Source organism: Atractosteus spatula, chromosome 3, assembly GCF_055471065.1.
Source record: "Atractosteus spatula isolate fAtrSpa1 chromosome 3, fAtrSpa1.hap1, whole genome shotgun sequence".
Taxonomy (NCBI): domain Eukaryota; kingdom Metazoa; phylum Chordata; class Actinopteri; order Semionotiformes; family Lepisosteidae; genus Atractosteus; species Atractosteus spatula.
Genome location: NC_142708.1, coordinates 65664577 through 65689393, shown reverse-complemented (window position 1 = coordinate 65689393; position 24817 = coordinate 65664577). Strand labels below are relative to the sequence as shown.

Genomic DNA, 24817 nt, shown 5'->3' with positions numbered 1-24817 from the left:
GGGGTATACAGTATGGCAGGACTCCTTCTGTCCTGAACAGAACAGGACAGAGAGTATAACAATCTGGGAACAGGAACATTAGAACCCATCAGACGATCACTGTCCAGAACTCTGAACTGCATTCATGGACCGAGAACTATGTCATGAATGTCACTGCTATGAGAGAAACACAATAAACAAGAGATGGACGACTCAAGGAACAGGAAGGTCACTGCACTTTCATCTGGAAGGGAAGACCAGGGGAGGAACACCAGATTCATGGAATTCTGTTTGCTATCAAGAATTAAATCATCAACCAAGTTCAGGAGGGTTCTGTTGGAATCAGCGTCAAAACCAGGGGAGATTTCAATACCAAGTTTGACTAGACTCTTAATATAATCCCAAAGGATGACAGATTTAATCTTCTTGGAGACCTCAATGCCTGAGGTGAAAGAAATGGCAATCTCCGCTATGGAAGTCTAGGCAAGTCCAAATTCAAGGAGAAGCATTCCTGTCTTTACCAAATATGCAGACCATGGACTGTCAGACACATTGCTTCACCCAGAGCTGACAAAAGCCCTGGTCCAAGCAATGACACCTGACTGAGTTTGTCATTAATGGTCTCAGATTCACAAAGATGTCCCCATTATCAGTGACAGGAGATCAAGACTACTGCACTTATCAATTAAATTCAAAATCCAATAATTATATGATATATATTTATCTCCCAAAATTTGCCAGCATCCATTGTCTATTTCATGATGACACTCATGCAGTAACCCTCACTCATCAATCATTTTCAGAGCCCAGAGGTGAACTGGAGCAAAATGGCTGATATAACTCAGTGAAGTAGGCACCACTACAGACAGCACAATAATGTATGGATAAAAAAAGACAATATATTTCACAAAAATAGCGTTGCCTATACTTAACAATGGCTACACGCTAAGTTACAGAAAAGCTGTTAAATGGTACACCTGCCATTGTAGGACATCACACATAGCAAAATAATATTTTTAACTGAATATTCTTTACATTCCATTATTGCTTCATAAATGAGAAATCTACAGTATATAGTGACATATAGTAACTTATGTTAACAGTTCAATGTGTTGTGTTCAGTGATATTAATGTGATAATAACAATTTGTAGGTTTATTGAGAACTAGTAACAAAAAATGTCCCGATAGCATTATTAATAAACGTTAGTAGACATTTTTAATAGAGACTTAAACTCATGTAAAACCGACCTGGCATTTTATCGTGTGTATTAACCTGTATTTCAATGCAGAATGAAAGACAACCCATTCAGTCAATACTTTCGGCCGCTGGGAGCTACTTTGCATATAGAAGAATGATTAGGGCAAGCAAACAGTACCCACAATGCCGCTTAAAAGTTTAAGTAGTTCTGTATCTGCCCCAGGCGCTCAAGTGAGAGGTGACCTGCCCTGTTTCTCGACATGAAGCTCCCTGGCACCGTCGTCTGCCTGCTTGTGCTTCTCCGTTCTCCTTCAGCGGTCAGGGCCAGCGTGGGAGAAACGTTTGGGGAGTGCAAGGTGTTCCTGTACAAGGGGACCCCGCCGATCGGACTCGAGGACCACTCGCTAAAAAAGATCTGCCAGCGTTACGCCAGCAAACCTCGCTACGCCACCCTATACGACACGGTGGATCACATCCCCGTGTACTCCGCGTACACCTTCAAAAGATCGGACGGGGAGAAGAGAGTCGACGTGCCCTGGATGTACGAGCCCCAGGTACAGCGTTTTTATCCTCAAATCTTCCTTTGCATCCAAAACTAAGCATAAAACAACTTGCACTGTATATACCTTTTATATAAATTCTAAAAGGCATTAAAACATCACAACTGAAAAAACACCAATAAATGTTTAACTGTTTTCAGTTTTAGTGCTTCTTTCAGATTTATGGTGCTTTTAAAATTGCTTTTCTCCAAATAAATGCATGTTCAAATATTTTTTGTAAGCATTTAAAGGTGAAAAAAGAAATAAGTATATATATATATCCAATATATTTTGGATTTAAGACAATTTAGACTTTTAGCCTTAATTTCAGCTGAGGAAAGAAAAATTGTGCCACCACCAAAATCTTGGATTACTTGAACACACAGTCAGAGCTTATTTATTATTTATATTTAAAAAAATATTTAAAAATGACTAATTTCTACAAAAACAGATTATTTTCTTTTTTAATCCAAGAAATGTTTTTTTTTACTCAAATAAAAAAGGTACATGTCTGCCTCCTATGATGGACAGTGTCCTGTCTAGGGTGTATCCTGCCCTGTGCCCATAGCTTTCAGGAATCCCCCATGACCCTGAATTAGAAGAAACGGCTAGAAAATGGATGGAAAGGGTTTAATGATTGATTTCTGTTTAACTCTCCATCCTATTATGTTTAGACTTGACCATGTGCCCTTTCACTTACTGTAGAAAGCCACACATTTCCTATTTCAGTAGTGTGGTTAGGTGCAGAAGAGAACAGCAGCCTTGTGAGGATGAGTCTGACTGACCCTCCCCTCCCTTCCGTGAGGAATGAGCCAGGGAGCTGCTTCAAGGAGGAAGATGGGATGGTGGAAGGGGTGTGAGAGAAATGAGTGGGAGTAAGTCTCAGGTGTGAGATACATACATATGTTCGTGGGAGAGTGGAATCAGGTGAGATGAGGATTGAACCTTCCTCCCGAACTCCAGACCTGTAACTTCTCATTTCAGCTGGCCTCCTCCGCGGGGAAAGATGAAATGCAGCCCTTCCCCCGTGGAAATGTGCACCAGAACTTCGAAGACACCCAGGCGGTCCTGGAGGACTATGGCTACGCGGTCTCCTATGAAAGAGGTCACCTGAACCCGGACCAACATCAGGCTGAACCTGCTGACAAGGCTGCCACCTACTCCCTCACTAACGTTGTACCACAATTCAGAGAGTTCAATATTGGGCATTGGGCTCAGCATGAGGACACCATCAGAAAGAGGCTCAATAACTACTGCAGAGGCACGGCCTACGTTATAACGGGTGTGACCACATCAGGAAACATGATACGTAGGAATAATGTCGATAGGGTTGCCATTCCAACCTATATGTGGTCTGCCTACTGTTGCATTATGTATGACAGAAATGCCCCCTACAGTGAGAGATATAAGTTCCCTGCTTTTGCAGCGTATGGCCTAAATGACAAGGAGAATAATAACGTAGTTGAGCTGTCGGTCAAAAAACTAGAGAATTTCCTGAAAAGCATAACCTTTGTTGACAAAAACTTCCAGATTTTCTATCGAGATTGCATCCCTTAAAGACTTTGGCGATGCGCTTGAGTTTCTCAGTCCTTTTTGTCTTGACCATGGCAGATGACACAAGCTGCTTTTACTGGTATTATCTGGGCACCCTCTGCCTCCTAAATTCCTCAACGCCCATTCAAAACGAAAGAGAAATATTTAGTTGGGATATAGAAAATGTATTATCCTAACAGTAGAAATATTCAGATTTATCTCACTTTTGATCATTATCTTAAGTTACTATAAATCACTGTTGATTAATACTGAGCTACATTAAAGGATAATACTTTTGTTTGTGTCTGTTTTTGAAGTGCCCAGAGAGATTTGAGAATGAATTTGAAATATTTATAGAAATATTGAAAAGTCACAAAACAGTGTAAAACATCTAAAACTTTAAAAATTCAAACGTTTTTATTTCATGGGGATACACGAGTATGTATTTTGAGTGTTGAGAGTACAGTAATATCTTCCATAATATATTTCTACACTGTTTTGATGTCTCTGGTTTCTACTCAGTAATACACTTGTTTCAAATCCATTTTTCCACGAAATGTAACCCGAGAAGATCCTTGATTGCATTTGTCAAAATACGTTTATTTTTAACAATTTTTGTTGTGTAATCTAAGACTTTAATAAAAGTGCTGTTTACAACCACAGTTATGGTTCACTCTTTTGTGCAAGTTCCTCTTTATGTAAAAGTTTGTAAGCGCCAACAAAAGATTAATATGCTAAAAGACCCCTACTATTGCTGTTCCAAATTCAATAGGATTTCTTTCAGCAAGCCACTAGTGCAGTAGATAATGTCAGGGAATGTGATATGATATATGTGCACTTCCAGAAAGCTTTTGATGAAGCACATATGAAAGACTAATCCTCAGGCATAAAGCTGCAGCAATCCAAGGCAGTGTGCAACATTATAAAGATTTACACACAAATATAGGAAATAAAGGGTACCAGAGAATAAGCTAAATGGAGTTGGCTTAGGTGGGATCCACAAGGACCTGAAGACACAGATTGGAAATGATTGAAAACAGGAGACATTTTTTTTACAAGAGTTAAGCCATTCTAATGCAATCTCATCCATCCCACTCTTAAGCCTAGAAATTCCTAGTGCATTAACCTTCTGAACTAATACGTAAAGGATACAAAGGGCATATTTGAAATAGATATATTCACGACATTGAGATGGAACTGGCTAAACCACATCTATACTAGGGGTGTTTACAGGAAAGAAGTGTTAATAGTAAATGATACCTCACATCTACTAAACTCACAATTTGAAAACTTCCTATTTGAATGACATTTCAGAGTACCAGAGGTTACAAAGAACATTTTTAAGAAGTCATTTATCTCGAGTGCCATTTCTTCTTTTAAACTCTGATGTATTTGTTCTGTATTGTGTTATTCATATTAGATTGATTGCATACATCTGTGAAATCCACTGGATGCTTTGTGGAATTTGTGTATACAGTATATACAGTGGTGTGAAAAAGTGTTTGCCCCCTTCCTCATTTCTTATTTCTTTGCATGTTTGTCACACTGAAATGTTTCAGATCATCAAACAAATTGAAATATTAGACAAAGATAACACAAGTAAACACAAAATGCAGTTTTTAAATGAAGGTTTTTATTATTAAGGGAAAAAAAATCCAAACCTACATGGCCCTGTGTGAAAAAGTGATTCCCCCCCTGTTAAAACATAAATCAACTGTGGTTTAACACATCTTTGGAAAGCTGAGTTCAATTTCTCTAGCCACACCCAGGCCTGATTACTGCCACACTTGTTCTCAATCAAGAAATCACTTAAATAGGACCTGCCTGACAAAGTGAAGTAGACAAAAAGATCCTCAAAAGCTAGACATCATGCTGCGATCCAAAGAAATTCAGGAACACATGAGAAACAGAGTAATTGAGATTTATCAGTCTGGAAAAGGTTATAAAGCCATTTCTAAAGCTTTGGTACTCCAGCGAACCACAGTGAGAGCCATTATCCACAAATGGCGAAAACATGGAACAGTGGTGAACCTTCCCAGGAGTGGCTGGCTGACCAAAATTACCCCAAGAGTGCAGCGACGACTCATCCAAGAGGTCAGAAAAAGCCCCACAACAACATCCAAAGAACTGCAGGCTTCACTTGCCTCAGTTAAGGTCAGTGTTCATGACTCCACCATAAGAAAGAGACTGGGCAAAAATGGCCTGCATGGCAGAGTTCCAAGACGAAAACCACTGCTGAGCAAAAAGAACATAAAGGCTCGTCTCAGTTTTGCCAGAAAACATCTTCATGATCCCCAAGACTTTTGGGAAAATACTCTGTGGACTGACGAGACAAAAGTTGAACTTTTTGGGAGGTGTGTGTCCCATTACATCTGGCGTAAAAGTAACACAGCATTTCAGAAAAGGAACATCATACCAACAGTAAAATATGGTGGTGGTAGTGTGATGGTCTGGGGCTGTTTTGCGGCTTCAAGACCTGGAAGACTTGCTGTGGTAAATGGAACCATGAATTCTGCTGTCTACCCAAAAATCCTGAAGGAAAATGTCCGGCCATCTGTTCGTGACCTCAAGCTGAAGCGCACTTGGGTTCTGCAGCAGGACAATGATCCAAAACACACCAGCAAGTCCACCTCTGAATGGCTTAAGAAAAACAAAATGAAGACTTTGGAGTGGCCTAGTCAAAGTCCTGACCTGAATCCGATTGAGATGTTGTGGCATGACCTTAAAAAAGCCTTTAAGGCTCGAAAACCCTCCAATGTGGCTGAATTACAACAATTCTGCAAAGATGAGTGGGCCAAAATTCCTCCACAGCGCTGTAAAAGACTCATTGCCAGTTATCGCAAACGCTTGATTGCAGTTGTTGCTGCTAAGGGTGGCCCAACCAGTTATTAGGTTTAGGGGGCAATCACTTTTTCACACAGGGCCATGTAGGTTTGGATTTTTTTTTCCCTTAATAATAAAAACCTTCATTTAAAAACTGCATTTTATTTTACTTGTGTTATCTTTGTCTAATATTTCAATTTGTTTGATGATCTGAAACATTTCAGTGTGACAAACATGCAAAAAAATAAGAAATGAGGAAGGGGGCAAACACTTTTTCACACCACTGTATATAAATTTTATTATTGTTTCAGTGAGGTCAAAGGAAAATTTCCACCATATGTCAACAAAAAGGGAGATTCTGATTCTGAAATAAAAGCTACCAAAATCTCCCAATCTGCTCAAACTGTTAGACATTGCTCAGGAACTTTGATCAGCTAAATAAAGATCCCAAAGCAAGAGTTTTACTTTTTAAATGTGTAAATACAAATTAATTCTCGTTAAACCCTACTGATCCTCAGCCCAGTTATACAGTAGGTTGTGTGAGGCTAGCCTGTGTCCTGAGCACCTGAGGCCTGTGTCCTGAACACCTGAGGCCTGTGTCCCAAGCATATTGGATTTAGAGAGTTGTTTTATTAAAGTAAGAGGAGCCACTGCAAATGACAAAGATGCAAAGTTTAACAGGATTAATTCATACACACACACACAGATAATAACAGCTAATAATTTTTCTTTTTTGCAATGCTGTCATACAGTAAGTGCAAACCACAGTTTCTGCATACTGTCTATCATAAGATAAAGCTAATAACTCCTGACTGTCAGTTGTCAAAGGATCCCATAAAAACGTACTCAATGAACAACCTGAGAGCACATATCATTCCACACAGTCCCGACCTTCGTTCTGAGAATGGTTTATCAGGGGATTTAATATTTCCTTAGCTGGCCTTGATAAAAAAATGACAGTGGCTTCAGAACTATCTTCATAACTCGCCTACATAGATAAATCTTGCACCCAGGTCTATGCTTCATGCATCTCTGTCGCACCCTTCCTCCTCCCCATCTATACCCTTGTAGCAGCTCATATTACAGATTACATACAGATTTCATTCCTCTATCCCATTCGTTAGAATCTAATGAACTTACTTAATTATTTAACATCATATATTATTTTAATATTCTTCCATCTGTCCATGTTCACACCTGTTAATCACAGTTCAGACTCAAACATAATACTTCATAATTAAGGTAATTATGAAGACTGTGTGATCAACGAAGCTGAGGGCTTAAAGTTGTAGCCAAGCCAAATGGTCTCTTGTGGAAAACTGGCATCGAATTGCTGTGAAATCCAGAGACCCCAGTTTCTAATCCAGAAAGAAATTACATGATGTTACATCAGACATGAGTGTAAATTCCACTAGGGCCAATAAAAAATCAGATGTGAAGACAAAAGCTGTGCTTTCTTTTTTATGCAAAATGACTTTCATGAAATTAATGACAAATAGGTACGAGGTTTCCTCCATGTGCTCCAGTTTTCTCCCATTGTCCAGAGACAAACTGGTAGGTGAATTGGCTTCTGGGAAAATTGGCCCTACTGTGAGCATGAGTGCGTATGTGTCTGTGTGTGTCTTGTGATGGACTGGTGTCCCATCCAGGGAGTACCCTGCCTTGCACCCATTGCTTGCTGGAATAGGCTGCAGCTACCCCTGTGACCCAGTGTTGGATAAAGACGTTAGAAAATAGGAGGAAGGACAGTTCATTCAGTCAAATTCAGTCAAGGCCACTCTACCTATTACCTCAGTAGAGCACATGGTATTACATCTTTGACTTACTTATACTGTATGTAGAGTAAAAAGTTATTAAAGCTCATCTACTTGAGGTCTGCTGAAAAAAACGTCTGTTACTTTTTTACTTATGGACACAATATGGCCCTTCATGTAACTACATTGGGCAGTGGTAGAGTGCAACAAGCGACCAGCCAAGTTGTTGAAAATGATAAACTGGCTCCTTTCAAAAAACAGCTAGATGAGATCCTCTAATCAGGACAGAAGACACGTCTTTACACAAAGGTTTTGGGATTACATTAACACTGCACTGAGAGAGGGTTTCATACAGACACACTGGACACTCCAGTATATTAACATTGCACTGAGAGAGAGGGGTTAATACAGACACACTGGACACTCCAGTACATTAACACTGCACTGAGAGAGAGGGGTTAGTACAGACACACTGGACGCTACAGTCCATTAACACTGCACTGAGAGAGAGGGGTTAATACAGACACACTGGACACTACAGTCCATTAACACTGCACTGAGAGAGAGGTTAATACACACTCTGGACAGTACAGTACAAACCTAGAAAGTCACATTTTCTATGATAGCATGCAAAATCCTAGATACCAAGATAAAGAGGTCAGGTCACATTTTCATTCAATACAAAAGCCTTTTTTACTGTGGTACTCAAATTCCACCCACATTTTCATAGATATCATATAAGGTGCAGTTTCTGCAATTGTACTGAAGGGTAATTAAAGGCCAATGTAAAACAGTAAGATTTTCCTACAGAAAAAAGGGTCAATTGAGTTACTGGAAAATACAATTGATTTTTGTATGACTACAATTCACCTGATGCAATATGATTTTTAGACCGAACATCAAAAATGGTTGTTAATTAAAAACAAGTAAGCTTCTTTTCTTAAACTTCACCTCTTCCTTGTTGGTACAAGTACTGTATAGTTCTGCTAGACAGTAGCAGCTTTGCGATTTAAAAAAAAAAGCAAAAACAATGCATTTGTTTCCACAGGTATAACAAATGGAACTCATTCATTTTTTTAGTAATAGTAAATGTCATACATGAGAATTCAGGAAAGGTTAGAAGTGAGTACTTTAACTTGCAATGCAATGGTGCAGAATATATTATCAGTACAGTATACTTCATGCAATTACATTATTTTTATTTCTTTTAAACTCCTGTCTACTGTCTGCAGAGCATTAAAACATTAATTTCATTTGGGCTAGCTGTTTGTCTTTTTCTTAAACATGGGTTTTGGCAGATTACAAAGAAAGTCCATGTGTTTTATTTGACATTTTGCTATCTTTTCATCAGTAAATCACTTTGCCTTTCCTTCCATGCAATTATTGTAAAAAGATGTCATTGATATTAGGTGGAATTAACAGATTCCACTGCTATGGGCAAAGGAGGTGGGGGGAGTAAATTCTTGTAACCTTAAAGGGAGCACAGTGGTGTCCCTTCACAGCTCCAAGGCTCTGAGCTTGAATCTTGCTTTGCCTGTGTGGACTTTGCACATTGTTCTCACATTTGAGTGTGTGTTTTTTTGTGGTGTTCAGGTTCCTCCCAAAGTCCAAAGACATCCTGTCCAGGTTAACTGGCTTTTCTGTGTAGTCAAAATTTTCTTTGAGTGAATGTGGGGGTGTATATGCCCTGCGATGGACTGCTGTCCTATCTTTGGAGTTTGAAAAGTGTTCTGTTTGCCTGCTATGTCACAACCCTCTAAAGACAAAGCACTACCTGCAAGAAAGGAGAGATGGGTTCATCCCATGGAAACATTTGAGAAACTGGCCTCTGCATGCAGAATATGATTGGTACAGTGGACAGCCAATCAGGAAGAAAGGTGGGCCAGTTACTTTACATAGCAGGAAGCAAATATTTAATATCAGCTCCTGGAACACTGACTCACACTTTAATTAGCTTCATTCTCTTGGTTGCCCTGTCCATAAGAAGAGAGACGCCTGGAGTTCGCTCACCATGAAAATCACGGGCGCGTTCCTGCTGCTGGTGTTGTACAGTGCACTAGTAGCACGAGCTAGTGTGGTCGAGAACTTCAGGGAATGCAAGCACTTCTTATACAAGGGCACACCACCTTTGGGTATTCTGGGAGACCAACTGAAGAAGATATGCCAGCGATACGCCAGCGAGCCCCGCTACGTGACCCTGTACGATCCTGCTAAGCACATCCCTGTGTACTCCGCCTACACCTTCAAGAAATCGGATGGGGAGAAGCGCGTGGATTACCCCTGGATGTATGAGCCTCAGGTACGACTATTTATCCATTTCTCTCTTATGTTTTCCAGCAGCTGCCTATAGTAGACCAGTCTTAGAAGGCTGTTAGAAGCCCCAATATAATCTTATCCACTCATTGCTGAAAAATAATACAACATGATAATAGTTGAGTTGTTTAAATAACAAGCTATGACAGTGTCTGTTTGTTTTACTTGTAATATCACTACATGTGCTGGAGTGAAGCAGAGGTCTGAGTTCATTAGGCGAACCCAATAGCAGGTGAGGGAAACACAGGCAAACACTGCAGAGTCAGGGTTCAGTTCCAGTCCAGATCAACACTGTAGCAAAGCACAGGGAGAATCCTAAGACAAGGTTGAAACAAACATGCAAAATTCATTAGCATTAAACGGTGAAGCAAGCACAGGGAAAATCTAAAGGCAAGGCTGAGACAAAGCTAGGACAGGAATCCAAAGAGTAAAGCAAAGCCTTGGGACTCAGCTGACACTCAGGGCAAAACTCTATAGCAGAGTCCCAAATAAAGCGCAGGCTGATCTTAAATAGCCTGCTCCACCTGAGACAGGTATGGTCATAATTAGGGCACAGGTGGAACAGGCTTCCTGTCTGATCTGTCTGATCGCATAACCATGGACTCCACCAACTGCCGTGTTCATGCTAGCTTATTCTGAGGCGCTCCAGCAGGGGCGAACATCACAAACTGCTTTTGATTAACCAATCTTCTTATGCATTTATAATTAAAAATGATATATTATATATATTATTATATATTATAAAATTATACTATGTTACCCTTTTACCAATTAACCCATGTGGAAATGAATATTATTTTCTGATAGGGTTTTACAAAATTAGTTTTTAGACATACTGAATGTGGAAACCCTAACAGTCCCTCAATTGTCTTCACACCCCATTAGAGAGGAAACTTTCTCCCTTGTTCCATCTTCCAAAACAAGCCCCTCCCCCACAAGAAGTGTCACCGAACTGCTTTTATTCTCTTTCAGTTGGCAACATCAAAGGGGAGTGGGAACATGGAGCCTTTCCCGCGCAGCAACATGCACCAAAATTTCGAGGACACGCAGGCCGTGCTGCAAGACTATGCTGACGTGGTGCTGTACGAGAGAGGCCACCTCAACCCCGACCAGCACCAGTCAGAGCCCAATGACAAAGCCGCCACCTACACCCTCACGAACGTCGTGCCACAGGTGAGAGAGTTCAACATCGGGCCGTGGTTCCAGCACGAGGACAGAATCCGTCGGCGCCTCAACAACTACTGCAGGGGCCAAGCGTACGTCATCACCGGGGTAACCACCTCGGGGAACATGATTCGGCGAGATAACATCGACAGAGTAGCCATCCCAGAGTACATGTGGACAGCCTACTGCTGTACCGAATACGACAGAAACGCCCCCTTCTACGTGAGGTATAAATTCCCCTCCTTTGCCGCCTATGGCCTCAACGACAGGGTGAATAATCATGTGGTAGAACTGCCCATAAAAAGGCTAGAAACCTTCCTGAAAAACAAGATGGATGTTGATAAAGATTTCCAGCTGTTTTACAGAGATTGCGTTCCATAAATTTGCAAGAGGTCACACTGCTGTATTTGATAAAGAGTTCTTTCAATATCTGTTACAGAATTTAACTCCTGAACCACTTTTTAACAGTACAAGAAAGAAATCATTGGCTGTCTTGATTAAACCTGAATCTCATTCAAAGATTTATGAAATATTAACCCATATCAATTTTCTCTTGACATACACTCATGTACTTGGCACATTATTAAAGCTGTGGTATACAACAAGAGTGTGGTAGCAAAATAACTAAAAAACTGTTCCAGAAGGAAAAAAAGTACAGTAGGAGAAATCCCAAAGTATTAATTAATTCTTCTAAGCATGCTACACCACAGATACAGATTTAAAACTTAAATATAATAAGTATATATAGCATATAATAACCTTTATATATTCTTCCCATCGAATAAAGAGGCCTTTTATTCATCTTGAACTTTGTCAAGAACCAACAGAAACAGAAAACGTTTCCTGTTACTTGTGGGTGTAATCTTTTATATATTATATTCATCAAGTTTTAAAAGATCAGGATAACAATTTTCTTGTGCAATTTTCTTCTGTCATGTTTCTCATATTCATCATGTAACTCATTTGGTTTCGGTAGTGAATGACAAAGTGTAACTCTCCTTTAATAAAAATCACATCCAACAAACTAAATGTACTGTTTTATTACCATACCTTTTACTGAAGCAATGCTGCTGTTGTGTGAATCTTTATCTTGCGTCTATGCTTAGTATTCCCTGGAGAACTACACTTAAAGACTCATCCAACACTGTAAATAATACAGGTATGAAAATCTTGAATCAAACTGAAATCTTCTTGCTCCCCATTACTATAGAAGAAGTCCAACAGAATTGCACAAATACACGCAACTTCTTTTAACGAATGACCAATGTACGGTTTGAAGTGTCCTAGTGAAAATATGCAGACATTGCAGCTGCAATAATCTACGCACAGCTGGGAGGTTGAAAACCACTTCACTGATGCGTGATCTTGTGCAAAGAGTGAGATATGCAAATGGTTTCTTAATAACTATCTCTGATGTTCCATTGTGTTTTCTAACCTTTGCTTTAAAACCTGAGTGGAATGATAAAGACCCAGATCTTACTATAGAGTTTCACAGGGAAGTGATTAACTGAAGTTCCGGGAAGAATAACAACTGCAAGTCAACAATTTTTGTGCCAAGCCATAATCAACACAGAAATTAATTTTATATTGAGCACAAACACCTGCCTTAGCATTTTGTCTCAGGCATCCTTCCTCCACCCAGTCCGCCCACATCCTCAATCCTCCCAGTACTTTCTCATTTTTCTTAAAAGTGTCTGATCCTCTGTAATAAAGCTGAACCCCTGTTGAAGCTTCTGTCTCGTCATCATGACTTTCACCGGTTCTCTGGGCCTGGGGATTCTGCAGTAGCGGGTCCAAAGGGCTTCTCATCTTCTCCAGGGGCTTCAAGACAGTAGTGCCACATGCACAGGGATGTGGGGGAAGGGGGTAGTTAAATGACTGACTAAAACTGTGATCTTACTGGGCAAGGGTCCCCAAAAACACAACGCCTGCTCACTCCCCCCTTCCCCCAGATCTCTAAGCATCTAGTAATACAGACTGGCAGCAAATCTTCCCCAACAAGATCACATAACTTTAGGAAGTGAACTGCTGTGTTCATTCTAGGGGTAAGACAGCCCCCAAAAGTGCTCTTTGCCTCTACTCCCCTCCAAATAATGTGTTGTGACAATGGCAATCCCACAATGCCACAAAATCTTGTCTGGCACCCTCACATTATATAAAAGTCGAGCAACTGGCTTAGAAAAAAGGTAAAGCCTAGCCTGACCTCATCATTTTTGAGTCTGTGTCACTGTGCTCCCTGCTCAGTGTCAGTGATTGAGTGTGCAAGAAGCACCCGTATGGGCACAGCGGGGAGCAGGAAATTCTTGTTCCCCTGCAGCGTGATGGTCTGCTTGAGAACACACAGCAGAGATGCGCCTTACAGCTGCGCCCACTGCATCAAGAGCTCCAGCCACCTGGCAACGTCAAGGAGCCCCAGGAGATGCATGGTGGGAAGACACCCTTTCGTCGCCCTGAATGCGGGTGCCATTTCAGCCAGCTGGACAGCCTCAGCCACCACACCAAGGCCCATGTAAGAGTGGCACCTATGCGCTGCCAGGACTCTGCAGGCACATCAACAGGTACACAAGGCTTGTTTGGGCTTCATAATCTTCTCTATGTGTGCATATAGTTAAAAATAAGCCTTGTGGCTCAGATAGAAACATCATGGTGTGGGTGGATATCACGTCTACATTGATGGATTTTATACACCTCTTTCCTGAAGAAATGAAAATAAAGAAGGAAGTAAGGACCAGATCCAAGATTTACTATCACTCACTGAAATATACTGTTCTTGCCAAACAATTAAAAAACTAAACAAAATGGAATTGTTACTTATTACCAACAAATCATACATTAGCAGAGTATTTTGCCCTTGTTCCCTTAGGAAAAGGTAACATAATTTTCTATAAAAGGTTTCTTGTTCCCAGATCTGTTTTGATGAATTTTCTTCACATCATGTCTGAAGCTTTCCCAGCCTTCAAAGTCCACAGTAAAAACTTTTAAGCTGTACAACAAATAGCAACATCCATCCATTTTCTAACTGTTTCACCCAATTTCCCAGCAAGCAATGGGCACAAGGAAGGGTACACCCCGGACGGGACGTCAGTCCATCACATGGCAGACACAGACCGGTATGTCTTTGGACTGTGGGGGGGGAACCCTCATGAACATTGGAAGAAACATACAAACTCCATGCAGATAGCACCTTGCGTATGAAATTGAACCCAAAGCCCCAGTGCTGTGAGTCAGCAATGCTAATCGCTGTGCCTCCTGTGTAATAATATATCATTCTATAATATATAAACTCCACACAGATAACACCCCAGGTCCAGAATTGAACCCAGTGCACTAGCACTGCAAGGCACCCATGCTAACCACTGTACCACCAGACCACACAGAGTAGGCTTATACTAATACTCATTTCATAATACCCCTAGATGGTGATTAGCAGCATTTTTAGTTTAACAATATTCGGGATTCCAGCTCATGTACTGCGTTCTGAAATCAAATAATCTCTTTTCAAGGACGCAAAACGAAAGCACCATGGTTATCCAACTGCACTGTGGGTAATCTGAGCAAAGACAACGTCAGCATCTGTTTTTCTGTCTTTCCTGCTAGCCCCTCAGTGGTGGCTGCTCTTCAGCATCTTGGGTGTCAGCTGAAGGCTGTCCGTCTGTTGGAATTCAGCCGTGATGTCGTTGAAGACTCTTCCTCTAGTCTCTGGGACCCAAGCAAGTGTGAAGAAGAAGGCGATGAGAGCAAAGACCATGAAGACCAAGTAGGTGTAAGGCCCAGCTGCACCCTGAAGAGACCAGAGCACAGAATCACCTCCTGAAATCCACTGGAACAGCCGGTTGAGCTCCTATCATCTCATTGCAGATGTCTAGGCCAGTGAGAGCTTGGTTCTGGAACTCACTCCTCCCATATGCTGACTCTTTCAAGTGCTTTGCCATGTCAACATTTTGGGCTTGCAGAAACATGCTATAGACACCTCAGAATGTGTAAAGGCAGTGTCAGCAATAATCAGTTTAGCCAGTGTCCTGTTTCTGAGAAATCCTAATTTAGAGTTAGTAATGAAATTTACAGTACATTCCGAGAACTGATATGTCAGCGGTCTTTGTCTTTCAGCTTTGTACATAGGAAGCCAAAATTACTTTTCCTTTTCGTCTAAGTCTACTACTTTTTGATTCTCTGGATGTCTGCTCACATTTTCGTACATATCATGCAATTTCAAAAGGTTTAGTCAAATTCTAATAACTACAAAATGCGCTGACAGATACAAAGAGGTTGCATGGTTAATACTTTGATGCCAGCTTTGTTTAATAAATACTAGTAAGAAATAAAAAGGTTTACTCTCTTTTGTAAACTATCCTGTTGCTCTTCATTTTCCACAATGTAATTTAGTGCTGGCTAAAGATCAACTTTGTCACAGCCCCCCTCACTTAAGAGGAATAAACTAGGGAGGCAGCTTCAAGGGTGAAGTTGGAATGGAAGGACTAAACTAAGCACTATGATTAAATTATTACACTGTGGAAATAAAAAGCAACAAGATGGGCCAAATAGCTTCCTCTCATTTCTAACCTTTCTGGTAGCATGAGTGGACTGCACAAAGGACTGAGCTACACAAGAAAAACTGATCCTGCAGGATCTTCCCATTTACAAAAGAACTTAGTTTAAAGTATCTCTAAGGTGCTTTCAACCAGAGCTGACCAGGGGGTCTTCTTTTGTCTCTGACTTTTCTGGGGTTATATTCTTATACCTTTACATTTAGGATCAGTAACTCAGACAGAGCCATCCCATTATCATTTAAAAAGCAAATAAATGGCCCAGGTAAAGGCAGCAGAGGATAAATTAAAAGGTGTTTACCATTAGGTGTGGAAATATGAAAGCCAAAAGACACTTGGAGCCCCAGTTAAGAATGCTGCTGAAAGACATGGCCACAGGCCGTGCTGACTGGTTGAACAATTCGGCGCCAATGAACCAACTGATTGGACCGGGTCCAGATTCATATGCTGCGATTAGACCAAACACCAGGAGAGCATGCAGGTGGGCCATCTGAGGAAAAATGTTCTAAGAGAAGCAGGGACAGCTGTTAATTGTCAGTCCCATTTTCTTGTGTGAATTTCATGCATCTCTGCTGCTGGGATTTATGTTTTACATAATTCATCCATCCAGTCATCCATTCATTCTCAATTCAGGGTGGGGGGAGCTGGAGCCTATCCCAAAAAGCAACAGGGACAAGGCCAGATACATCCTGCACAGGACGCCAGTCCATCACAGGACACACACAGACACAGACATGCACACACTCACACCAGGGTTAATCTTCCCAGAAGCTCATTAACCTACCAGTATGCTTTTGGACTGTGGGACAAAACTGGAGCACCTGGAGGAACCCACACAAAACACAGAGAACATACAAACTCCACACAGGTAGTACCCCAGGAAATGAATCCAGAGCCCCAGTGCTGTAAGGCAGCAATACTTTACTAATCACTGCACCACTGTGCCGCTTATGTTATACAGGAATGAAACCATATTAAATCATGAATGATGGACTGATTGCAGGACAAGTCTACTGGTGGACTAAAGCCTTCAGGATCACCCCTGGAGTGTCATTGATCCCCTTCCCTGATGCATGTAAGAACCCTTCAAAATTCAAGAGACGCCGCTCAGTGTTGATTCATGAAAATGGGAAAATATCTTCCCATGAGGTCAGTGCTCCTTTCAGAAGGTTGGAAACCCCTCCCATCGTAAAATATTTTGGGGGTTTCCCCCTTCCACCCCAGGAACAAAGACTGGAAAACAGGCTTGGCTCATCCACGTGAGCCACATCCTCATCTCTTCTAATAGAAAACAACCTCAGCACGTCAGCTAGACACATTGAAGACAAAGAGCACAGACCCCTGCAGGACCTAAGGTCTGGAGTCCTCATGTCAATTCGGGAGTGGGGTATATTAAAATTCTCCATGATTTAACTGAAGAACATGCAAGACTCACCAGAAGAGCACTTGAGATGCTCATCAGGAGGTTACACACTCCTAAAGCCAGGAACCCCACAAGTAAGAGCTTTCTGCGCCCCGCTGTCTCCACCAAGAAAAACTAGGAAATACAAACACAGGAGGGGGTCAATGGATCTCATGGCACAGACAAGAGGGAGCTCACTTCATCCACAACATGGTGCAGCCCCACTTGGGTAGCACGGGCTGCCATTCTGTGCTGTGTGAGCGAAGGGGGAACTCTAGGAGGACAGGTTGTCAGGGCCCAGGGAGGAATTCAGCTGGGACACCTGGGTTAACACCCATGAATGCTCTTTGTTCATCTGATGTGTTGAAAAAACAATAACTGAACAAAAACATTGTTCAGCTGTTTGACGCCGTCTTGGCAAATATGATTTTGTATCGTTGTATGATATCAAGCTGTGTGAGTCATTGTTCCCAAAGAGTAAGGCATATACTATAAATAGTATAGTAACATCCATCCATCTTCTAACTCAGGGTCACAGGTGCAAGGTAGGATACACCCTGGACAGTACACCAGTCCATTGCAGGGCTCATAATGACACAAAAACATGCATAGTCACTTGATTTGCCCATACCAATTAACCTACCTGTATACCTTTGGGAAGAACTGACAAACTCCATGCAGACAGCACCCCAGGTCTAGAATTGAACCCAGGACCCCAGCACTGCAAAGCAGCAATGCCAACCACTGTGCGACCCCTATGAGTAAATTCTCTATAAAAATAATAGTATCTGAAATAATATATAGGCCATACAATGTAAATATAAATACAAATGTAAATATATGTACTATCCTGTACTGTATTATTATTATTATTATTATATTATTATTATTATATAACACTATGCTAAAGCACAGTGTCTTGAACTCACCGAAACAACAGAGAAAAGCACATTGACAGATCCAACCCCGAGAGTCAGATACTCAGCCTCTTCAAACCCCACCCTAAAAAATACATCCGTCGAGTAATTGATCATCTGAAAAAAACACATATGTGATAGTTAAGGAATAAAATGTAAATCTGTTTCAGTGGCAGAATTCAATTTTGGTAGCATGTTGCCTGCTGGTTTAAAACACTATCTAGCCCCAACCTCCAGCTCTGATATGAATTAAGTTAGAAAATAGCTGGACTCGAACAATGCAGCCTCCGACTACCCCAATTAAAAAAGGAAAAGGTAGGGGGCAGAGAAGAGAGAGGAGGCAGGGGGATTATTATATGTGTTAACAGATAGAAAATACTGTGTGCTAATCCAGACAATTTATCCTAAAGTATTAGAATGAGTGATAAAAGTGATTTTGCATGACTTTCTGAGTGACTGCTCCACTGTGTTGTACATGAAATCAATTGAAAATTGTTTGCTATGTTTAAGGATCATAGGAGTCTTTTCTACTTTTGGTAACTGGGTTTACTCAGTTGATTGACCAAGAAGACCAGGGTATTATTAGGTAATGAGAAGTAACGATAACTTTTTACCGTCTCAAAAAATACAAAAGAAACATTGATCGGTACATGTAAATAAAGAGGTATTTTTATCCTTTATACAGTACCACTTTAGAATTTTTCCTCTGGCACACCTGATATGTTTTGTTTAGAATCACGCCTATTTCTTGCATAAAGAAGTCAGTGTTAGCCAGGGTTTTGTAATACACTTCAGAACAGAAAAGGGTGGGAATTTTTTTAAGCAGGTGAGACCAGAGCCAGAACAAAAAGAGAAGGATTGAATGAAGCCCTTTGGGGAATATGTCTTGGCGCGGGCAGAGAAGACTCACCGCGTTGAAGCCAGAGAAGTTCGCTCCGAGGCAGATGACAGTCAGGATCATGATGGGTTCCCGGTAGCTCTGCCTCTGAACAAACTCTCTGACCGTGATGCACTTTGGGCTGAAGGAGGACTCCTGCTTCATCTCCATCATCTCAGCGAGGATGTCACCTGAGTTCCCTCGTAACCTGCGCAGAGCTAAAAGCAAACCCATCGCACATATCATATCAGAACAGATCATATCATATAGGGCAGCACAGTGGTTAGCATTCCCGCTACACCCTGAGTTCAGTTCCTGGGGTGCTGTCTGCATGGAGTTTGGATGTTCTCCCTGTGTTTGCTTGGGTTTCCTCCAGGTGCTCTGGTTTCCTCTCACAATCCAAAGACATACATGTAGGTTATTTGGCTTTTGGTAAAAATTGGCTCTTGTTGAGTGTGTGTATGTTTTTGTATGCCTTGCAATGGATTAGCATCCCATCCAGGGTGTACGCTGCCTTGTGCCCATTCCTTTCCAGGATAGGCTCCAGCCCCCTGCAATTGGATAAAGCTGATAGAAAACGGCTGTGCAATAATGGGAAAAAGCCAAACCAGTGTGTATGTGTGCTATCCCAGTGCAGCTGTGAGCATTGGGCAGAGAGGAGCGAGTGGTACTTTTGAGTGGATAGGCTAATGAGGTAGGGTACCTCTCTCCCTTCCTCTAGGGGACCAGGGATTCAACCCTTTGAGTCTAGTTTAAAGCAACCAATCAAATCTGTTATTCTGTAAGGGGATAAGCAAACAGGTTGTCTGGAGGAAATCCACTTGGACACAAGAAGAACATGCACCCTCCAACCAGATGGGTTCCCAAAAGCAGAATCGAACCCAGGATCTGGGTTCCAGGAGGCACCATCACACTAAAGGCACCTGTGCTCCCTCTGTACATTGACATAGCCCTACCTGTCTCTGCCTCCACCTCCTCTCCCAGGTTGATGAGGAGGTACCGTGGGCTTTCCGGACAGAAGGCCAGGGTGAAGTACTGCATGGTGGCAGGGACCAGGGAGAGCTGCAGCATCAGCCCCCACAAGCTCTCCGATCCCATCACTACATTCAGGCTCATCACCTGCAGCCCAAGCACAGAGACCCCGCTGCAAACCAGTCCCGTCCAAGTGCTGTTTGTGTGTGCAACTGGAACCCATTACCAAATAACAGCAAGTGTGACTCAATCCAAACTAATAGTCATTAGTGCCTGTGATCCTTTTTATAATCTGCCACTCCTCAAAGGGGCCCATGTACTGGAACCTGGCCAATTTGCATTATTACAAATAACAAGGACAATCCACACAACATGCAAAAATGAGCTTCACCTGTATACACTAAGTAAAAGGTGTCATTTAGAGAGTAAAGGCATCATTAACATGTTGTCACTATGTGGGAACAGCATGGAAATTGCTGACAGCTCATGACCACAACAGCATTAGCACAGAGAAGGCAGAAGAGCTACACATCTCTGCTCTGTCTCATTCTTATCCATTGCACTTGAAGAAACAAGAACTATTTTCCATAGGCCATAGCAAAACTCTCCCAACAGTTTCTCAAGGTGAGACAAGATGGGTAATACTCATTGGCTTGAAAATCACTTATGCAGCTCCCCTCTATAAAAAGAGCAACAAGACCAAACCATGTATTTGGAGGGTAGAGAAGTAACTGGGGTGTATCACTAGATGGCGCTGTGTGTTAACGATGGTAAAATGCAAGATTACCACCTCTGTCTCTCATCAAAACATAATAAATGTCACAAGCACAATGGTCCCATCTTTTTTTGTTTTCCACCTGCTTTCATGAATGGCCACGACACATAGTAAATAGTATATTCGGCACCTATAACACTATTTGTGTGGGGAGGATATTTGGTGAGGACATTTGCTTAAATTCACGTGTTATTTATAAATGCATCATTCAAACATGAGGGAAACCTTGTGATGTAGTGGTTAACATTGCCTCACACCACTGGGCCCTGGGTTCTTCCCTGTGTTTGTATGGATTTCCTCCAGATGTCCCTGTTTCCTTCGAATGTCCAAAGACATGCTGGGAGATTAATTGTCAGCAGGTTAATGGTATGCTTCAGAGAAAATGTATCCCTGGTATAAGTGTGACTGTATCTGCCCTGTAATGGTGTCCTATCCAGGGTGTACCCTGCCTTACACCCATTGCTTGCTGGGATGGACTTTGGTTCCCTTGCAACACTGAATTGGATGAAGAAGTTAGAAAATGGATGGATGAAATAGTAGAATAAGACAAGATGGCAGCCCTTATCTGGACTACATTTCCCAGAAAGCTGTGGGGGGTGGGGGGAGTGGGGGTGGTAAGCTGCTTAGTCACCTGACAAATTGCTAAAAGGTGACAGTTTAAAAAACAGACATCAGAGACTACCCTGGTTGGTCTGATCTGACAAGAACTCTGTGTGCACCTTCACCAGAGGGAGAAGGAATAACCAATTGGTGGAACTGTAAGCGTCGTGAAGAATCTCAGAGAGAGAGGCTGAGTTAACTTTGTGAAGAGCATCAGAGAGAGACACTAGGCCAGTAGGCAGCTTAGCAGCCTAGTATGTTAATTAAGTTCTTGAGGAAGGAGCTAGGTTTTTGTTTAGCTTGTTTTAGCTTGAAACAAGCAAGTTACTAGCACAGTATCTTGAAAGAGAAACAAACAAGAAAAACAAAGACGATCTCATTGACTTTCACCGGCAGCCCTGATGACCTTCAACAGAGAAAGTAAAACATCTAAGCTGAGGAAGCAAAGATTCCCCTGTGCCCTCTGCACTCACCATTCCCAGGAGAATTCCTGTCGTGAAGGAGATTTGGTTGAGGGTGGAGAATGCGCCGCGGAGAGCTGTAGGTGAGATTTCTTGGATGTAGAGTGGGTTCAGACTCATGGCCAGGCCACAAAACATCCCAAAAATCAACCGGCCCAAGATGAGCGCTTCAAACCACAAGCAGAACTGGGCAATGCTCATCAGCAGGGAGGCCGCTATGGACAAGGCGTTGGCGATCAGAATGGAGTTCCTCCTGCACACAGAGTGTGAACTGATGAGCTAGAATAGTGCGCAGTACTTCAGCAGCTTGTGAACTACACAGTGATACCTCAGGAAACAAACAAATGTCCCCCGTTTTACCATTTCGATGGGTTCCTCACCGGCCAAAGGAGTCGGCCAGCCACTTGACCCCGGCTGCCCCCAGAACAGCCCCAAAATCCTTTCCGCTGACCGAGAGGGACCAGAGAAACGCAAGTCTCTTCTCTGAGATTGACGTGTTGTAATGAGACTGCCAGGAGGAGTTAAAGACCTTTATAATGACCTGATAGGGAAAAAACAGACAGTAAGGGGCAGATTATTAGTTTTACACTTAATAAAAAGGAAGGCATACAGTTTCAAGAAACCATCTGTGAATACCCCTATGTCGAGCCATGTTTTTGTATATTTTGTACCCAAAACTTAAAATGTGTAACACTAAGACAAGTCTTTGTCAATCAGCAGACTAGATCAAATGAAGCAGGATACCTGCTACATGAGGGACAGATCATATCCTGAAAGTAATGTAGAGAGTCGCTACATCAGCCCAGGACTCTCACTTCTGTCATACCAATTTGCATGATACTTTCAGACTGTAATGACTACATGAAGAGAAGGTGCAGGAAAAAATAATATTGTGTGCATCTGCAGGTAAAAACTGTAGTGAGTGGTAATTTGCCAGGCTCATGAGTTCATATCCATCCATCCAATTTATAACCTGCTTATCCAGTAAGGCTGTGGGGGAGCAATATACACCCTGTCTGATACACACAAGCACCAGGGATAAGTTTTTTCCAGGATTAACCTACTCGTGTATCTTTCAACTGTGGGAAGAAACCTGAGCACCTGGAGGAAATCCATATAAACTCAGGAGAACATACAATCTCCACACAGATAGCACCCCAGGTCCAGAATTGAACCCAGGCCCCCAGTGCTACAAAGCAGCAATGCTGACCACTGCACCATCATCCTTCAAATCCATAATGTGAAATTACTGTTCTATCCTTTTAGAAGGTGTTCTCCTCAGAGTATTCCAATAAATGTTAAGTGGTATAAAAAACATCATTGGAAATGTTCTCACTTGATTTATTTGGCTCATATAAAGGTTTCTATGATCTGTATATTTGTAGGCCAGTCTGTGGTAAGAAGACCACAGCAATGAGGTGGAATTGCTGTCTTCTGTCAGCCTTGAGAAGTGACAGTGTTGTAGTGTTATTCACACTGATGCTATTTTTCCATTGACTGACCTGAAGGAAGACCTTGTATTGGGAGGAAATGTGGTTTCTGCTATTTGTTGCAGTGCTCAAGCCTGTCAGTAGGGTGGTGGGAGTGTGTCCTTTAACACAAGAGTAGCTTTGGTGTAGATTGAGCTGGTGTACTGTAGATCACCTTACTGATCCAGGTGAAGGAGTTCTCTCGCTTACCCTTTCAGGCGCATTGATGTTTCCTGTATGATATCCTATCTGCAGGGAGCCCAGCACAGCGGAAAATATGGAGGTCAGGAGGAGGCCAGTTAGTGGGCTCTAGAAGTAAACAAAAACTTCAGATTTTCATTTCAGAATTCATCCCACTGAGCTGAAGGACAAGGTTGACCACTGCCATACTGGACCCAAGGACCACCCTGGTTTTTCTTTCGGAAATATGGAAAAATTTAAATTTTGATCACACTGCTACGGCTGGATTCCATTCTTGTTGGTTCCTTAAATTTGAAAACTTTGCCAAAGCTCACATTGGGCACCTTCAAAACTGAAAAGATCTGAGACAAACAGGGCTTCTATTCCCACCAAATTCTGCGTAGGCCACTGAGATTACTTTTTATTTCTTCTTTTGGTCTAAAGGTTTTTAGTTTAGCTGCTCAATGTGGTAAATAGGCACTGAATAGGTTAGTTAACAGCTAGCTTAAAGAAGAGCTAGGCTCTAATTTGGTGTTTTTGGTTGTGGAATTTTCTTTTTCTGTCACTATAAATGAAGAGCACTGTTTTTTTTAAACTAACAGTTGTTTGCTGGTATATGTTGTCCTGGTAGATTTCATAAAGACACACTCCCAGAGGGGCATCACACTAAGTATTTGAACGATAACTTTTATTTGAATATTAGAATACTTAATTCAGATTCACCCTAGTAAAAATGTATAAAGAAAGTCATAAGTAAACAACGGATAAAGAAGCATTTAACAGAAGGAAGAAATCACTTTATAATGCCTTCATGTATAAAAGTTGAACAATGGCAATGCTTACACTTTCTGACTCCATTTTAGCCAACTTCTAATTCTCTGCCCTGTAGAAAACAAAAGAGAAATTAATAAGTTATTACTAATATATTTACCATGTTCCGTGTGGTTTTACTTATACTAAAGAAAAAAAAACATATACTGTACATATGTACAAACAAAATGTAAGAACGTTCTCTTGAGTGTATCACACCTACCTCACACCACATTACTATATCATTTTTTCACCACTTCATCCAGTTCCGGTTCATGTGGGAACTAGAGCCTATTGCAACAAGCAACGGGTGTAAGGCAGGATAGACCCTGGACAAAATGCCAGTCCATTGTAGAGCAGGCACACAGGCACAAACACACACTCACACAAGGGCCAACTTTCCCAGGAGCCAATTAACCTGCCAGCATGTCTTTGGACTGTGGCAGGAATCTGGAGCACCTGGAGAAAACCAGACTAACACGTGGGGAACATACAAACTCCTCACA

The 24817-nt window shown here is 41.7% G+C and overlaps 3 protein-coding genes across 3 annotated transcripts; 2 read left to right on the top strand and 1 right to left on the bottom strand.

Moving 5' to 3' along the window:
* The first annotated feature begins 1438 nt into the window (after positions 1-1438).
* Positions 1439-3470, top strand: LOC148838251 (endonuclease domain-containing 1 protein-like). Its single transcript, XM_088911941.1, has 2 exons — positions 1439-1732; positions 2702-3470. The coding sequence occupies exons 1-2, from the start codon at positions 1439-1441 to the stop codon at positions 3272-3274; spliced, it is 867 nt and encodes a 288-aa protein (XP_088768067.1). The 3' UTR covers positions 3275-3470.
* A 6368-nt stretch (positions 3471-9838) lies between these two features.
* On the top strand, positions 9839-12303 carry LOC148838250 (endonuclease domain-containing 1 protein-like). Its single transcript, XM_088911861.1, has 2 exons — positions 9839-10126; positions 11113-12303. Exons 1-2 carry the CDS (start codon positions 9839-9841, stop codon positions 11683-11685), a joined length of 861 nt encoding a protein of 286 aa, XP_088767987.1. The 3' UTR covers positions 11686-12303.
* A 2602-nt stretch (positions 12304-14905) lies between these two features.
* Positions 14906-24359, bottom strand: slc2a1c (solute carrier family 2 member 1c). The gene is made up of 10 exons (XM_088911911.1): positions 24345-24359; positions 23532-23630; positions 22233-22393; positions 21865-22105; positions 20001-20163; positions 19078-19262; positions 18180-18284; positions 17284-17385; positions 16150-16353; positions 14906-15085 (listed from the first exon to the last, which is right to left on the bottom strand). Exons 1-10 carry the CDS (start codon positions 24357-24359, stop codon positions 14906-14908), a joined length of 1455 nt encoding a protein of 484 aa, XP_088768037.1.
* Between the last annotated feature and the right edge of the window lie 458 nt (positions 24360-24817).